General features: G+C 40.4%; 1 protein-coding gene across 1 annotated transcript in view; it reads left to right on the top strand.

Annotated features, from left to right (window-relative positions):
* The first annotated feature begins 1,413 nt into the window (after positions 1–1,413).
* LOC109636574 (contactin-associated protein-like 4) overlaps positions 1,414–19,281 on the top strand; it is a 63,919-nt gene continuing 46,051 nt past the window's right edge. The window contains exons 1-2 of the mRNA XM_020098344.2: positions 1,414–1,821; positions 11,936–12,046. Of these exons, the coding sequence (XP_019953903.2) occupies positions 1,728–1,821; positions 11,936–12,046 (205 nt within the window). The 5' untranslated portion in view covers positions 1,414–1,727. The remainder of the gene's footprint in view (positions 1,822–11,935; positions 12,047–19,281) is intronic.

Genomic DNA, 19,281 nt, shown 5'->3' with positions numbered 1-19,281 from the left:
TTTCCTCAGCTAGCAAAAGGTGTCTTTACTTGGCTGAGGTGCCGCTGGGAGGTCGCTGAGTCAAATCCAGCATTCGCTCTCTGTGTCCTCCACTCCCACTTTCTCTCCTCACTTCACTCAGAGTTTGTCTGGAAATGAGTTAATGAGTAATAATATTTAAAGGAGCAATTCCCAGAAGATGACAACGTCCCTATGGGATTTATCTGGATGAATATATCTACTTGCAGATTTTGGGGCATGCAGGAAAGATCCAGGTCAGAGCTGAAGCTGCGAGGACTCAAGCCTCCACATGGGGCGTCCAGATTTTGAACATTGTCGATTTAATTCAGTTAATGTATTTTGTTGAATTAACATATTTGGAAAGTTACTAAAGTGTGATTATGAACATTATCAGTAAAATGTTCAGACATTCTGTTTTGTTTGGCAGTAAATATCCATTTGCAGTAGCTGGAGTATAATTATACTTTAAAATGTGGTGTTTAAACTCTCACAGCGCTCGGTTAAAGTCAGGTGGTCTAGAAATGAACTTTTCACTCCGGTCACGTCTTGGTCCACTGCCGTTGATAAACGTAGGGTTTTTTCATTTAAAAAACAATACGATACAAATATAATTGAATGTTGTCCTGCAGTGATGTTGCCACCACAGTGAAGAAAAGCACTTTAGTTATATATAAATGTAATTTTAGGAGACAGGGCTGGAAAGTGAGGACACTTAAACGTGTCCTTATTATTATTATTAAAACTGCCTCTCAAACAGTGATGAAGTGATAAATCTAAAGCTCCGGCCACGTTAAAATGTGAACTGTTGTTACTTCACTTGATATTTGTCCTTCACTGTCAAAGTCCCGTGGACATGAGTATGTGACGTCACAAGTGAGTTAACAGAAACAGTTATGGAGTATCTACTGAGCAAACACAATGGGAAGAAGATGTGGACAGTATCTGATCCTTTGCTGATCCATGTCATGTCACAGAATCATGTTACTTGTGAAGATAGACTAGTGGGTTAATGGGTTACTAAATGAACGGAGCAGGTTCCGGTGGTCAGGGGGCTTCACCTGCAAAATGTTATCCCAGATGCAAAACGACTAAAAATAACACACAAAGAGTTAAAAAATAATACAAAGACATAAAACCAACTGAAGTAGACAATAAAGGGACAGAAGTGACTGCCATTGTTTCCATCTGGTAGCTATGGGTTCTGTAGGAGACCTTCTGCAAAGCTTTTTGTCTCAGAATCCGTTTATCCTCTGTAGCTCTGTCCCTGGACGCGTGCACAGAAATGTGACAAGTACTTTGAGAAGACTGAGACGTGAAGTGTGCAGCTGCATTAAGTGAACACACGCTGTCAGTGCTGTGAGACCAGAGGTGGGACTCCCTCCAGGAACTCTGCGCGCTCTGTGGACGCATGACTCGGACCTGCGACACTAACTCTCATCGAAAGCCCCCCCCTCCTCTCTCTCCTAGTCTTCCTCCCATCGCTTCACAGAGGGCTGGTGCTGTGGCAGCATCCTCCTCATCCTCCTCTGGGTACCGGCCCCACCACCAGCACACCGTGCCAGCGGGGCGACTGACTGCAGCGCAGCGCAGCGCAGCCGGAGCGGAGCTGGAGGAGAGCAGAGGGAAAAAGAGAGCAGCAGCAGAAGAGGAGCAGAGAAAAGGAGGAGGAAGGACTGTCTCTCCCTCAACAGGCGGGATTATACTGTGCGGTATCCCGTCGCTTCACCATGCCTGTGGGGAGTAAAGGAGTCGCTGGGATTACTGCGTTTATAGGCTCCTTGCTGCTGCTGCTGCTCGGCTCCTGTGGGACAGGTGCGCAAGGTGAGCGGCTCCGTGCGCGTCCTGGAGAGAGTGTGTGGTTTCATTAAGTGGGACCCCCACGGTTTATTATTACTCTGTGAGGGTATGGACTAATACCTGGGGGCTGTGTGTGGCACAGGGCTGCTGCTGCTGCTGCTGCTGACTTTTTACTGTCCACAAATTAAAAGAGGAAAAATAGACTTTAAAATTAAACTTTACCTTCCGTATTTTATAATAAAAAAAGATGTAAAACACATTAGGAACTTTATTTCACTACTAGAATACATTTAAAACAAGTGGGAAATACGTTTAAATGTCTAAGACTCAAATATTCTATATATATTGAGAGCTGCAATAATAGATATTTTCACTATGAATACATTTGCTGATTATTTTATAAGTTGAATAATAACAATAGACACAAAGATAATGATCAATTTTCTCAAATATGTAATAAAAACCAAATATATTTAGTTTACTATGATTTCAACTAGAGAAACCTAACAAATCTGCAACTTTGGTAGTTTTGCATAAAAAGATACTTCAATATCTTTAATTTTCTTGAACTTAATATAATAATGATAAGCTGAAGTCTTCAAAAGATCATGAGCTTAATTTTTTTCATTATTTGTTTGTTATTTGTTGTCTATAAGACAGGATCTGCATCTTGACTTGTTTCTCCATTTTTGGGGAAACGGTGCCGCAGCTCATTCAGTTTATTCTGTGAATCTGGTGAATGAAACAGGCTGCATGTGGCTGCACTGACCCGTCCACCATGGGGTCTCGTTGCTAAAAGGGGGGCACACGTCCTCTTGGGGGTATTTTCTGCCGTCAAGTTATTTCTGAGATAGCGAATCCCACAAGTTGCTCGTTCCCATTTTGGCTTTTCCAGCATTTGATGTTTCCTCATGAGAGAAGAGAGGAGAGACTGTGGTCTGTCTGTGAAAAATGTGGGCAAAGCCGCACAGGATGCTGCTGCAGCTCCTTCCTCAGCTCCAGGATTATCTTCAGAAAATATCCTAAAAAAGTGGGTCCTTGTGCAAGAGGGAGATTCAGGGAGAAATCACAAAAATGCTTCTTTGATTGCTGCGCGAGAGAAAATAGATAATTTACCCTGCAACAAGTGGGATAGATCGATAGATAGATGCCCCTGTTTGCAGATGAGGCATTCTCCTCCAGGGAGGCTTCAACAAATAGTTCCAGTAGCTGCACAACTGTATGTGTCTCAGTAAAATGTGGTTCTTCCCCCATTGTAATTACTGCGCTCCCTCGGACTGATGCTGTAAATAAGAGCCGTCTATCACGTGACATCCCTGTGGGCAGATCGACTAAAGAAACACAAAAAAATCAGTACTGGTCCTAATGGATCAGACGTTTTCACACACATTGTTAATCAGCTATAAAAGAAAGTTGTACAATCCAAGACTGAATGGATGAACGGCTCCTGGTGGACAGAGAATAAGGACGAATGCATTATGGACATTGTTGGTTCCCAGTTGTGTTGATGGATTGTAAAGACAACATTTGCTTAATAAAATGGGACATATTGGTAATTTTGAACCAAAATTGACCGATACCCAGATAAAGTCGTCGGTGCCTCGGTGGGTTGAGCCAAAGACAAAATCTTTGCTGTGTTTCCCATAGTGTGTTTTGCTCTGCAGCATATACTGTATATTATGTGTATACCGTATATACTGCATCTGTATCTGTCTTTCATACAGATTTTAATTCTTGAGCAGTGAAACGGGATCAGGTCAGTGTAAACATTATCAAACTGCTCCTGTATTATACCAAACAGGACCACTAGATGTCACACCTTAACGAGAGCGAGCGAGCAAAGAGCGAGAGAGCACCCATGAATGAGAGAGTAGCGACTCCAGTCCACTTGATGGCGGTAATGCACCTCTAAGCTGGTTTTCACAATCGCCAATAAACATGTGAAGAAACAGAGAGTAAAGCGGCACCATGATGACACAGTGACACACTTTTAATTTTTTAAATCCTCACGTTCAGCTGCCTCGTCTTCTCTCAAGAAAAAGCCGATAAACGTTCTAGACTAAACGTGCACACCCATCAAGATCTTCGTCAGTCTTTGTTTGTAGCGGCTCAGTTTTTTTGAACAACATCACATTATGTTAATCACATCATGTCGTTTATTACTAACACAATAGGCTACGAGTTGCTGTCGGCAGAGGTTTCTGATGAAGGTCGCTTTCCAAATTGCCAGAACCCATTGGCTGGTTTCAGATCAGGCACTGGACCAGACCCGGGCCAAACTGGAAATCGACCGAATCTAGAATGAGAAGGCTTCAGCTCAGTAAACAACTGACACGTCGTTCATCAAGAGTTGTTCAGGGAGGGCAGGAGCTTTCTGCATTGTCACAGTCATCTTACGTTACGGTTCACCACAAATGGGCGGCTGAACATCTGGAAGCAGATGTCTGATAATCATTCTCTTGTTTAAACTGAGAATCCAACTTTCACTTCATCCAGTAACAGGGCTGAGGTGAGAGACTACATGCAGAGTTTGAACTTCCTCTCATTAAGCTCTTCATCCTCACCGACACACGGACAAACTCAGGCCCAACAACTCATATCAAAACAAGGGCAAATGATGGAATTTCAGTGTTTAGCTAAAGTTTTTAGTGTTAGGGGAAAAAATAAAGCAACAGAGCTACGAAGACTTTATACATAAATGTCATATTCAGCAGTCTGTCTAAAACACTAAACATTCAAGTTTCGATGTGAGGTTAAGTTTGAGCAACTAAAACTCACCAGCGACCTGTCCAGGATGTTCCCCGCCTCCAGCTCACCCCAGCACCCTCATATAAGCATAAGTAAGACAGATAATGGATGCATGGCCTTGATTCAAATAAATGAATGTTTGTTGGAGGTCAGCCTCTGGTGTTGAAGTCTCTACACGACCTCTGACCTCTTGTTCATCAAACTGTTGCTGTGATTGATCACGAGGCTACTTGTCAGGTTTAAGAATCTAAACAAATGATTTAATTGTGTCTCCTGCTCTTCCCTCTCTCTCAGACCTCTGAGACTGTGAGCTGGTTAGAAGTGTTTGATTGTTGAACCAGCTCAGACTGATGGGGGGTGGGTGTCTATGTGGTGCCATTATTTTCTCCAAACGCTGGAAATTCATCTCCTCCAGTTCAGAGGCAGACAGAAAGCATTTGGTAAAAAATATATATTCAGGGAGAGAAGTTGATTTGAATTTACGCCGAGCCCCCTGGTTCATATGCAAGCTCTTGTCTCATCAGAATTTATTACTTTTCTATGAGCTGGTGGTTTGCACTGAGAGTACATAAACCTCTGAATAAAATCAATTTAGTGTGAATGTGTGAGGCATTTTTTTTTTGCTGCAAAGCCTGCTGTCCTTTATGCTTCGCGAGACGATGGAGTCTTTGAGAACCAGCATGAGAAAAAGAGCAAAGTAGTTGAGGATAAATCAGCCATACTTTTCTTTTTTTTACAGTCATTTATGAAAAGGCGTTAAGTGGAAGTGGAGTCATGAAGAGGTTGCGATTAAGTCAAGGTTACATAAAGGTGGCACCGGCTGCTTCTGTGCGCCTGGAGCTGCCAGTCTTGACTCTAGATTTATTAATCCAGGGGCGAGTAGTTAAGCGATAAAAGTGACAGAGAACTGCAGTCAATCCATCTGCCTTTGTGACCTGTGGGATTTTGTGTTTGCCCAAGGCTGATTCCCCAGTGGATGTGTGCCTCCCTAAAAACAGACCCATTCATCAAATGGCCCTGTCATTATATCAGCGGACTTGTTATCGGTCCAAGAATCGGCCACGTTGTGCTGAGGTCACTGTTCACTGTCACTCTCTGATGCAGCAGGACAGTGGAAACTGTGGACGTCAGCTACTAACACGGCGTCGATTGATGTGCAATGATGACTTTATATTTTGTGAATAATATCCCCCTGACTACTCAGTGCCTCAGTCTGTAGAGCACATTTGTCTAGTACATTTAGAGATGGAGTACGTGGGTAGTGCAGAAGCGCTGATGACCTTGAGGACCTGAAATGGACCTTGATGTGATATTGTCTCGACCTCTCAAAGAACAATGTCAAAAAGGAACTTCCATTAACTCATTATCTTACGCTTATTTGGGCTTGGGTTGTGGAGGTAGTGCATTCCAGACGTCCCTATCCCTGGCCATGCTTTCCAGGGATGATGGAACGTGAGTTGGACAGGCGGGTCAGTGCAGTGACTGTGAGACATCCACAGGGAGCTTGGAGTAGAGTCCCTGCTCCTTCATGTTGACTGGGGACAGTCTCAGTGTTTTGGGCGTCTAGTTAGGATGTCTCCTGGGAGCCTTCCTCTTGAGGTTTACTGGGCACACCCAAAAATGCAATTATAATAATAATACACTAGATTTGTGTGAGTGACATTACATGTGAAAGAAAAGAATAGAGTAGGTAGAGGAGACACAGAGCTGTGTACAGAACACAAGAGTGGAGGTGTGTACTGCGGTGCTCTGTGTGGACATTCATTCTGGTTGTCCACCATCTTTAAGTCAAGCTGTGTCCCTCCCAGCTCCTTCTCTCCTCTCATTTCACCCATCGCTGGGTTTTCTTTTGTGTGTGTCTGCGCTTCTGTGCATGTGTCTGTGCATTTTTTTTGTTCTTGTCTTTGGGGCATTTTCCAGTACAAACACCAACCTTGCTGGGACTAGTCGCCCTTATGAGGACCAAAGCTTGGTCCCAATGAGGCAAAACGTCATTTCAGAGCTCTCGGTTTGGGTCAGGGGTGAGGTGCAGAGGCTCGCTAAACGTTTAGGCGTGAAAACAAGGCAGTGTCCTGATAAAATAGATGCAAATCTAGGGGAAAAAAGGCATTAGAGCTTTCTTTTGAAGTTATAGATATCGCCTTTCTCTGTGAGCAAAACTAAATTCACATGAAATGTGTCAGATCAATGTCAGGTGTGTCATACTACTGCAAATATTTTTTACTCAGATTAAAGTATAAAACAAGTAATGTAAAATGCACTAGACATTATTGTGCTTTTAATGTTATGTGGTCATTAATAAATTATTAAACTATTGATTTAAAGCCTGTCTTTAGGCGACCACTGGTATTGGCATTTTAACATCTATATGCCACGAGGTGAAAGGTGAGAACTTCACAGAAAACAACCGATAAATTCCACTCAGGCACTTTATAGCCTGCGCATACTACTGATAATCGATGATTGATAATTACAAGTCTTTATTGAGCCACACAAATCAAACAGCCAGCCTAAATATCACTCAATGAGTCTTGTGCACCGTTAAGTCCTCCACAATAATCTGTAAATCCGACTTCACTGCTCTTCATTCTCGATGTAAAATATAAGCAGCCCACTCAGCCGCTCTGGGCTCGCTGCCCAGTTTCCAAACCCTGAGGTGGAGGAGCTCCACAGTCGGAGATGATCACAAACTGTAGAAAGGTGGAGCTCACCTCACTGACAATAGAAGTGATCCTTTATTCAGGTGTGTTTGATCAAGGACACTTACAGTTGTCGCCAGCTGGTGCATTCAATCAGCAGCCTGTTGCGTTCTCAAGTGGTAATTTATAACTTCATCATCAGGCGCAATTCCTGACGACTTCGATGTTACGTACCTACGCCAAGAAGGTTATGTTTTCACGTGTCTGTGTTTGTAAGCAAGATTGCTCAAGAATTATCAGATGGATTGCCAGGAAACTTGGTGGAAAGATGCATTGCGGGTCGAGAAAACCCAGAAAATGTTGGTGTGGGTGTGAATCAGGGGGAGGATTCACCACGAGGATTCGAGGAATTTTTATTTTTAAGCATTGTGAGATTTGTGCATGTTTTGACACTTTCATGGATCCTGATGAAAAACAAATCTGGCACATTTAGAGGACTAATCATTCTTGTTACATAAAATAGCATTGTACTCAAAATGTCAATAGTTTAATCCTTGTGAATATTTTTACTCTTTTTGACATTTTGCAAAATACAATATTGTGGCTTCACTCTGTGTTGAAATGGAGGCTAAACAAGCACAACATGAAAATCAAACTGGAGGACCAATGTTTACTCGTTTAGTTTTTGGGATCGAAAACCCATTACAGAAGAAGATTTGGTGTCTTTGTTACAGCACAAGTCAAGACACCTAATTCTCTGTGGTTATACTTCACCATTCAGAAGTCATGAAGTGGAGTGAGCTATGTGGTGCAGTCTAAAACGTTTGAAGCACAAAGTTGCTATACTTACTGCTAACAAAGTTATCTAAAATAACACCCTTTTGTCCTCTGCTTAAGAAACTCCTAAGCTTCCTCCCTATTTATAACAGTTTTTCACTTGAGCTCTTTTAAAGATGCTTCAACTATGAGTAAACTTTATAAATATGCCCCTGGATCTTTTCTATAACATGGGCCAAAACACTGCTTGTTTCCCTTTTACTACCGGCAGTCAAACATCAGTTTATTCCTTTTAGGACCCTGATCATTATTGTGTCATTCTTTTAATTGTACTTTTGTCACTTAATTTAGAGCACCATTTGTCTTGCAACTCTTAAACTCCATCGTCCTGAACAAAGCTTTGGTCATTTTCACTTCTTCTCCACCCTTTGGGGAAGCCAACCCTAAAAATGATCCAGGCAAAACATAAAGAAGGAAGAACATTATATTTTCATACACAGTATGACTTAATATCCTCCCAGTGTGTCTGCAATGAAAAGTGTCTTTCAATCTCTTGTCCCTATTTTGAATTGCTAATATGAACCTTTAACGATGTGCTTATCAGACTCCACATGTTCCCTCATGGGTCCATTAGTAGAAGTGATGTAACATGCAGCAATTGTCACACATCTGTGTAAGAGTGACATATAACACTGTGAAAGATTTTTCTTTTCATCACTGATGTTTGTATTCTTTTATCATTTTTACTGTTGCTTGTTTGATTAAGCTCTCAGTGTGTGTGCTGACATCACAAGGGTTAAACCTCACACAATTCAGATAAACGCTGCACTTGCTGCTTTGTTGCATTGCGTTTTTTTTTGTGTTAATTTTGTTAATCAGGTGCATTAAGCTTAGGTACTGCAGTTATTTCAGTGGAATCTAGAGCATTATACTCTCAGAGAAAATGTAGCTGATTATGTTGCAGAAAACAGTTTATGTACCACGGTGCTCTAAACGTTGGTGAGAGTCAGCAGAATTACTGGCCTGCCTGGTGCGTCACCAACACACAGATGAGAACAAACAACCAGCAGCGGATGAATTATCTCAATGACTTTGGGGATTGCAGACAGACATTTGCTTTGGTGGCACCATAACATTGATCTTTGCAGATTTAGGGAAAATAGTTTTCATAGAATTGCTAAGAAATTACACATTTCAGGAGGAAGAGTTATGTCTTTGTTGATTCTCTGACTTTTGATCAGACACCAAAATAAGGTCACCACTTTTTGTAATTTATGCGATACCTTAATATTTCACCAACGCACTTTTGTATGTTTGTACAAAGGCAAACTGATTTACCATAGTACAACCCTACAGAGCTGCTAGTATAATTATGTACAAAACATAATACTATGCCAGAGGCTGGTGTCTTAGGAAAGCTAAATCAGAACAGTTTATCATGTTGTGTGTCAAGAGATGTGTCGTAGTAATTGTACGAAGCAGCCAGGTCAACCTGTTGGAACATTGGCTGGAGAGATTCAAGAAGTGAAAAATGAATAACTATTTTTGATTACATAAAATCTGCCCTGAATATATGATGAGAATAATGAATTGTGAAAACAATAAAATCTCAGGGTTTACCGAAGCTATTCCAACAACCTTTTCAGCCAAGTAGTTATTCCTCTTGTTGCCTCTGGACTCCTTTACATTGACATTGAACCTCATCTCACTTGACACTGTGACTGTACCAGCTGACGTCTTCAGGGTTCACAAGTCAAGATCTCAAGGTGTTAAATGGTTTCTTGTAATGTGATAATATTGACTTACCACCCAGAATGAATTATAATACGATTTACATATAGCTCTCGGTGCTGTGTTGAGCGCTTGTGCTTGTACCACATCAAATAACACTATAGTTCACCCATCCAGAAACGTTAGATTTAAAAGAGGTAACACAGAAAGGTGTCAGAAGAGGTTTTTGCCGCTATGTCAATGCCACTTGGTTTTTAGTTCCCTTCTGCTGCCGATCTCATGAGCTGTCACAGATTTACCAAAGGATTTGTGGATTCTTTGTAGCTTTGTTTAAAAACTGCCTTGTAGTTCCACGTCTGCCCCGGTCAGTACAGCAACCTTTAACCTTCACTTTCCTCTAAGATTTCTGTGCTTGTGCTTCACCTCTTTGTCACAGTCACATTTTAAACATCCAAGGAAAACTCAACCTCACCTGTTCAAATACCTGCTTCTTCTATCGAGCTTTATTTGCCAAGGTCGTGCTCTTATAACACATTATCCTCTGAGATGTTATCCTCTCTAATCTAATTCAACTCCCTTTTTCCAGATGTTATCCACCTCTTGCTCTGTGTCTCTGGCAGCCTCAGGCCTCCATGGCTGGATGGAGATGAAGAAACAGCAGCATTATGAATTCCATTAGCATCAACTTACATCTTCACAGGTTGCTCTAGGTGCAGTGGTAAATGTTCAGATTTGACGCATTCTTGTATTTTATGCTCTGAGATCCCAAATAGCTCATTAAAAGAAGTCACACTGAAGTAGCTTGTTGGACAAAATGTCATCCTGTAAGAATAGAAGACATCTGAGCAGCCATAGATTGGCACAGCACACCTCTCCACGTCTTCAAATGATGTGAATGGAGCTTTTCTGACAGATATTTTACATTTAAAGGGTTTAAAAGTTGATTTATTTTTAGCTGCTCCAAAAGCAAAGACATAAAAGCAAAAGTAAAAAGAATGGATTGAACATTGTCGATCTGCTCCCAAGATTAGTTTGCTGGTGACGCAAAATAAGATACACAACTGTTATGTTACTTCAAAAAATACTTTTGAAAATGGTTAAATCAGTGCATGGATGTGAAAAGCAAAGAGTTACCGTCTGATTCAGTTTGAAGATGCAGTATAATAAACTGAGTTTGAATAGAAATACACAAACTCTGAGGTGTCTGCAGAGAGGAGAGACTGGGTTAGCTCGAGGTGGATATGACAGCCTATTCAATACTGTGACAGACTGCGGTTTATAGTCTCAGGTAATGAAAATCCCTCTGTGCTGGGAATGAAGTACAATAATGTTGACAAAGTAATCTCAGTTGAAGCCTTGTCAGAGCAGAAGACAGGACTGGGAACCTCTGAATGAGCTGAGAATAATCTGAACTGGCTCCAGAAGAAAAACAACATCCATTATGAAAGAGGTTTTATTCAACACTTACAGAGTCAGGAAACATTTGCAATGAGTTAACAACGATGATTTATTACAATAAAACCACTGCCCCATATATGCATGAGCTGCATTTAAATAGAGTTTGTCCAGTACTGTTTACCATTTAAAGCACTTTATGTGAATTCAGGTAAAGCCTTAAATTTCAAGATTGAACAAATCATCTTATAAATTGTACAAAATCAACAAATTATCAAAGCATTATATCACAATTACGACCTTGTACTGCTTTTATAAATACAAACCACAACCATTCCTTAACCTGTTGATTTTGTGGCTAAACAAAATTATGCCTTTATCATCACATTGTCAAGTGTTATTTATATTATTAGACTTAATCACCGACTGTATATGGTATTGTAGTTTAGAGGGTTTGTCGATACTAGCAGTAAATATATGATCCAATGCTGTATGACATTTTCACATGTTTTTAATAGTTTTGAGATAAACAAATATCTGGTATATCTGGTAAAACGTAACTGAAAAATTGCCAAAAAGTATGATAAAGTAATTCACGAGTCGCTAGTCCACATTTCATGAAAAGGTCTCTGCTGACGTGTCTGTTTCCTTTTCCTCTTCTGGAACAAAATCAACTGCTCTGGTCACCTGCCTCTATCTGCATTCACCTCAAGACAGCTTCAAGTTTAACATTTTGTTCGGAGGAAAACATCTGGATGGTTACCAACATTGCAGCAGGATACTATGACAGGTTTCGTAAGATTCTTAACCTCGATCGTTGTCTTTTCTCCTTTGTGACTGGTCAACAGAAGCATGTGACGGCCCACTGGTGTCCAGTTTGCCTCCATCGTCCTTCAGAAGCTCCTCCCAGTTGTCCAGCAGCCATGGACCAGTGTTTGCTAAAGTCAACAGGAGAGAAGGTGAGAAGCGATCATTGCTTTTGTCCATTGTCCAACTTAAATATTTTACTCCTTCCAGTGCTGACACATTTCAAGTAAGATTCATTCCCACATAGTCATGAATAATCTGCTCATTTACTTGACACAGCAGTTTGCACACAGGGACACCCGAGTGTTTTAACTTTATGATTTGCCTGACTTTATTACCCAGGATTCATTGCCCAGACTGCAATCAAACATTAGTCATAAAATCCTTTCACATAATTTCTTCTTGGCCTGAGGTGGAGGTGGAGGCAGTGATGCAATCCAGTCATGCTTGATGAGTCCAGGTTTTCAAAAGGCTCACTCAATGCAGTTTGAATTATTTTGTTTGGATGACCACAGGGCAGTTTACCCGCGATATATTCATATGGATAAACACAACAACTTTAGCATGTTAATTTACAGGGATGAGACACATCAATGTTTTCAGATTCTTAGAGTTTTATTACACGCGACAGCCAGTAGCTGGAGGCATTTTGCTTTCGGGTTGTCCATCCGTCCCATTCTTGATGTCTCAAGAACACTTTGAGGAACTTTCTTCAAATTTGGTAGAAACTTTCCGTTATACTCAAGATGAGCTGATTGGATTTTGCTGGTCAAGGGTCAATGTCACTGTGACTTCACAAAGCAAATTTTATTCCTTGTGAACAAAACATCTTTCAAACACTTTCCAAATGGAACTTCATCAGCTCAAGCGCTGTATTAGTGATCAGTAGCAGTTTGTCTGTGAAGATTCTCAGTCATCCAGGTCACAGGATTTATGATATTCAATTCCTTGGATGCCTACGTACAGTTGTAGGTCGAGACATAAATCTGGCTAATCTCTATTAACAGCTACCTGCTCATTAAGGCAGATAAATTAAAAAGCTGATGCATTCCTATCCATGTATTCTACCTGGTTTTACTTGTCTCCCGTCCATACAGTATCCCCTCTGTCTTTACTCAGACTCTTCTCTTCTGTTCTATGGGCTGCAGTGGTGCTTTTTCTTCTTATGGTGCAGGAGCAAGTCTTTGGCTCTCTAAAGGAAACTGAGAACAACAAAATCAAAGACAAACCTCAGCTGACTTCACACAGTCTGAGAGATTCCTCTGTGGTCACCGGAGATAAGAGAAAGAGAGAGACATCGCTGAAGACAAAAAAAAAAGATAGGTAGGAGGATTGATACATAGGACAGCAGCTGGGGCCAACTCTCTATTTTATATAGAAATGCACTGGAATCATATTAGACTACTATATCATAAACTCCACAGGGCCACTTCTCCTCAGTTGGGGTATAAATCTGAGTTGTGATTCACTAACCACAATAACTATTCAGGAGGGAGCTCCCTACTGGAAGCTGATGCAGGGCTTTATGAGGGGCTATCACGGCATGTTTCGGAGGTTTGCAGATTTCTCCATTTTACAGAGCTCAGTTGCTGACTGTGGTGCCAGAGTGGAGAATCATCAGGGCGTCTGGGATTTCATTCTCTTTTACTCCCACTGTTAGAATAAATTGACCAACTGAGGCAAATTGAAGATAAGCCAGTGCTGTGTTGTTTTCTGAGTGAGTTTGATTGTGAGTTTCTTTCTCCTCTTAACACTTTCCACCACATTGTAGTGAATTAATATGATGGTGAAATTGTTCCTTATTTCTTGTCTCTGTAATTGGTGCTGATATAAAGCCAATCACCAGCTGGACCAGTTTCTGCAGAACACAGTGTAGTCTCAGCATATAACATGTTTAATTAATTCAGTCAATAGACTATATTATATATATATGTTTGTATAAAGATGGACAAAGGGCCACTACTTTCTCCCTCTTTAGATAATGTAAATTAATCTAAAAATCCTAAATACAGGTGCTGCCTTCTTACGCATTCAATGTTATTTTGAACCAAAGTCGAGTTATTGTAGAGTCTCAGTATCGAGGTCACACGCTTGGCCAATAGCAAGTTAGTCTCAGCTGTCAATAATGACGTTTCACATGTTTATAGCCTCAAATATCTAATTTAAACCAAACTTACCAGAAAAATTAACACAGTGATAAGAACCACCTAAATGTCCCATTCATTAACATGGAGGAGGTAGCATTTGTGGAGCCAGCCAGCAGGGGGCGATCACGATTATTTGTCATTACTTTTGGGGAGCTATCGTCCATCTTTTTGTACAGCCTGATGATTCAGGTTCAGGGTCCATCTTAAATTTTCTTTGGAAACCAGAAACCTGTGCAAGCTGAAGTATCAAAAGATTCTTCTGTTCAGAGGCCAAGGTGCCAGCAGAGATCACAAGGTTATATAACTCCCATGCGCCTCCTCGGACCTGGCTACTGCCTGTTGGTCCCATCTTGGTTAGCCAGCCCATATGGTTCCCACATGGTGGGATCATATTTAGCCATCAAGTCGCTGCCTGCTCTTTGAATTGTGCCTTTATACGCTACTGCATGACTGTACACTGAATGGGGCCAACACCAGCAGGAAGGAGCAGTGGCCCTGTAGATGTGCAGAGTGGACAATTAATTAAATCAGGAAATACCTTGGCACTGAGAGTTGGTCCTGTCTTCACCGTTTTGAAAATTGATCAGGGACCAGCCAGACACAGGGGCCTTGACTCTGGAGTGAGCAGGGGCCTCCGGTAAAATCTCACGTTCTATTTGGAAGTAGAACAACAAACCTGTCATTCGACCCTCTGAGCAGATAAATAAGCTTTGGTGCGGAAAAAGTTAATTTACGTAAAGGAGTGTTTGGACGGCTCTGTCTCGTTATCGTCATTGTTTAAATCATTTTATCAAGAATTGTCAATATTACATTAAAGCTGACCTGTTATGCTTTGTCCTTATTTTCTGTCATATACTCACACACAGGTAAAATTTACTTACGTCCATGATGAGCTGAAATCGACTTGTCATGGATTTTGTAAAATTCTAAAATCTTTCTTTCATTGAAATAAAATTACTGCAATTTCATTGAACTGCTATGCACTCTGTCTGGCACATGAGAATTAGATATGAAAGTCTCTGAGCACAGATGCTACAATTTACCTCTGTAGTTTGCCCTTCACCAATAACCTGGCCTTGGGTAAGGAGAGAAGGGATTATGTGTCCATGAGATGGGCTCTGTTCTCATAATGGTTTAACAAATAGCAAATGTGCTGTATTTGGATTCTCAAAAGTTCCTTCACTGAAATGACGTACAAGTAAATGTAGAGATCGTAAAATGAAATCTGGTGCGAACGGACGAACGTACAACTGTTGATACCAGGTCTGAGCAGCACCTGGTGGCAGGTAGTTAACGCCGAAGCGTTAAGTTTCGTCATTGTACTCATCAGTTCGCCTTATATCTCATATGTCCAAAACCTTTTAACGTTCTTTTCTTAACATTTGCTCTCTTTTCCCCTGAGAGTGACCTTTACTCTTTCCTTCTCATCATTAATCACCTCTTGGTCGTACCCCGCTGCCTCTCTCGCACTTCATGTAACAGCGCGGTCTATTGTAATAGTGAATTTTACTCGGCCCGTTTTTTGACCTGCAAAGGAAACATGGAGATTAATTAACTCCATCCATATAGCTAAATGTTAATGAGAGTATTTAACATTTATAGCCAAATGTTAATGGAAGTCTTTAACGTCTAAACGGTCTGTGTTTTTCAGTGGGCCACACTGATAATCGCTCATTAGAAGCACTGTAATTATGCTGAAATAGGCTTGGAACACTTCATCAGTTCCAAGTAATCATTTTCTGGGAGTAGTAATTTAGACATTAGCAAGGGCTGTAGGTTGAAATGAACTATGGTGGGGGGACAAAATCAGGTATTGATCATTGTGTGATGTTTATGTGCCACCCCTGCGTCTCCACGAGCACATTTACTGCTCTTAAACTCTTTATCTGGCTCAATTCCACCAATCCACCACTCAAATCCATTTAATCTGAGGAAAACACTCCCTCCATAAATCTAATTATATGGGTAAATATCGTCTGATTCCTGGACTAAATGCAGCTAAAAGCTTCTCATCTCAGCTTTCGTTCTATATTGCTTCTACATCCCTCACCCCGTTCACTGAAAAAAGCTGGAGTCGTTAATCCGTGACAGCTCCTTAGAAAGACTTTTACGCGGTGACTAAACTGTCTGTGCTCCAGATATTGACTTTAACTATATGTTCAGTCCTGTTAATGAAATATATGGTTAGAACTTTTAAATGGTACTTTTTAAGTACAAACAAGGAGGTAAAAGTAAAATAACAGAAAGAGCAGAAGATGTTTTAAAGTTTTAAAGTGAATTAGGGAAGTTGAAAGAATAAAATCTAATAAGTGAACAGATGAATAAGTGGAGATATCTCTGAACCACATGAAAAAGTAAGAACACTGCAAACAAAATGTATTGTTTAGCATTATATATCTTCATTGTTAGGATTTGTATTCCCTTTTATACCATTGTAAGTATTGGTTGTGTTTTATTTGCTTGATTTTATCAAGTTATTTTGTTTTTATCGTTTCAAAGTTGCGGAGCACTTTGTTACTTTGTTTTGAAAAGTGCTACACAAAAAAAAGTTTATTGTTATTATTATATTGTCATTATAATATATTTAGGGATTGTTCAGACATTCGTTCATTCAGCAAAATAAAAACAGAAAATTATTGTTCTATCAGTGTTTTGTGTCATGTGAATACAATACGCTTCCATGATAACATGAATGTGAACAAGGAAGACACAGCACCGTACTGATAAAGCTTGTCGGTGTCTGTGATTGATTTAAATTTTTCTGTTCCATTTAACTTAATGGAAACTCTCAGTGCAGCTTTCAAATCGGCTCCTTCGTCCATGTAACATTTGAGCCAGAAACCGACGAGTTCTTATTTGTGTCTAATTTACCAGCAGCTGTAACAAGGAATCTTACAATGTTGCTTCACATCTTCAAGTTTTAACACAGTTTTCTCCTGCGTTGTTGTCAAACTGTGACTTGTGGCTTCAGTTCTCCGTCATTAAGTCCCTGATATTCTATTTTCATTAATTAGCAATCATTGACAAAAATTCTAAATGTCACGTTATTATTATTATAGTTCGAAGCCTGATTTTTGCTCCTGAGTGAATGTTGTTCTTTTAAACTTAATACACAGCTAAAATAATTCATGAACAGAATATGGATACATACTTGACCTTGTGATATTGCTGTTAATGAAAATTATATTGCAATAATGTTGGTCATCATTGTCTTATTGCTCAGCCCTAAGTTATCATGTTACCTCATCCACCACATTTGTTTCCTGTTTGGATTTGTTTCCTCCCATTGAGAATGAAGCTGTTGGTTTGCTTTGTCGCTGAGTCATTTTTTTAAAGCTATATATTATTTCACAGGTTTTTATTAAAGCACCGTAGAACTCCACCTCAAATAAACTGCGACTTTATTACTCTCCAGCTCAAATACACTTACAGTCCCTGTTGACGTGGTGATACCGTCTGCGTCTTGCTGCCACTCTCACTTCCTCACTTTTACTCTTGCAGTGGCTTTTGTCCTTTCCACTTCTGCCCTGTTTTTGTCTCCTTCTCCCCTTTTTATTTTCACCTGGCTCTGGTTGCAACATTACAGCGTCACTGCTAACCAAACTTTGCATTTATTTGTGGCCTCACAGGCGCTGGCCGACAACTTTAAATGTCATTGTTGTCCAGCCTGTTTTTTCTAACAGCCTAATGTTTATAGAGGACTCCAGGATTTAAATGCTGCATCTATTTGTGTGTAAAGTCCCGTCTAAGTTGTAAGTAACTACAGTTCCAAACCAGGGATTTAATAAAAGCTGTTGCACCATTAAACTGTGAGAAACATCTGAGCTAGTAAAGTTTTTATAGCAATGTTGTTGGGAAATTTATTGCCCTCCAACTAAAAGCAATCTGCTTTGTAAACAGAAAGTCACTGCAGTGTAATCCAAAGTGTAATATAACTTACAATATAAAAGTTTTTTGGGGCGTAAATCATATATTAAACTTAACTGCCATCCGTTGTAAATGTAAGTATGACTTGAGAAATCTGGTGCATCTGTAAGAGAGAGATCTTTGAAGAGGAGGAGGTGACAAAAATAAAATTCTCCCAAAGAAAACATCGCAAAATACAGTAAAAGTAGTTTTTCATGTCTCTAGTCGAGGGTTGAGGGCAGAGGATGTAGCATCTTGTTAAATCCAAGGAGGAAAATTGTGATTTGTGTATATTGGCTATATAAATTGGAGGGTATATCAAAATGTAATGAATTGTCCACTCTGCACAAGTACAGGGCCTCTGCTTCCTCCCGTGTGCCTGTCTATAAATATATATAAATATATATAGACAGGCACAACTCAAAGTGGAGGCAGCACCTTGATGGCTAAATGGGATTAATTGGGAACCATATGCCACAGGCCAACCAAGATGAGACCAACTGGCAGTAGCGAAGTCTGAGGAGGCGCATGGGAGTTTTATAACCTCGAGATTCCAGCTGGCACCTTAACCTCTGATAAAAAGATATTTTGGAGACTTCAATTATCACTGTTCTTCAGTTTCTTCACTTTTATATTTTCTTTCATGTTTCAACCAGACAAACTTTCCCAGGACATGTTAGATCGATTAAAAGGGTCCAAATAGGACTCAACAAAAACCTTCTCTCCTTCAAACTAATCTCAGGGGCGTTTGAGGATGTGTCCCAGTTGGCTCCAGCAGGTTCTTTTATTGATTTGAAATGCTGTTAGGCTCTAAGATGCTATTCTTGTTCAGAGTGAATCAGGGACACATGTAAAAAAATGTTTTCTGTTGTGCGTGAACTGGGATCTGATCTGAGTTTCTGTTCTTACACCCCTGCCACCATCCAAAAACAAAGTCAGAATCTAGCCTTGACACCACACGTCCCTGGCCTGTGTTCGAGCACTGAGCCTGGAGGAAGCATCCAGATAATTTTATTTATTTAATATAGCACTTATCTAAATGAGGCTACAAATAAAATTTCCTCTGATGCTTCCACACTAACCCAAATAAATCCCAGGATGATCAACAACACACAGTCTTCTGGGAGATTTGCTGGAAAACTGCAGTAAAGGATCTCATGGACACTGAACTTGTTTGTATCCATTGTAGGTCAGCACTGATTTATTAATTTTTTTTAGCAGAAGGGAAATAGTTTGCTTCTCCCTCAGCACTAGACTTCAGGCCCCTGGTAAGTAGAAAGCTTAAAGTGATGGCAAACTGAGCAAACTTCCTCATTGTCAATCTTAATTCTGTC

This window comes from Paralichthys olivaceus, chromosome 3 (assembly GCF_024713975.1).
Source record: "Paralichthys olivaceus isolate ysfri-2021 chromosome 3, ASM2471397v2, whole genome shotgun sequence".
Lineage (NCBI taxonomy): Eukaryota > Metazoa > Chordata > Actinopteri > Pleuronectiformes > Paralichthyidae > Paralichthys > Paralichthys olivaceus.
Note: the sequence above shows the minus strand (reverse complement) of the source record. Positions and strands in the feature narration are given on the sequence as shown.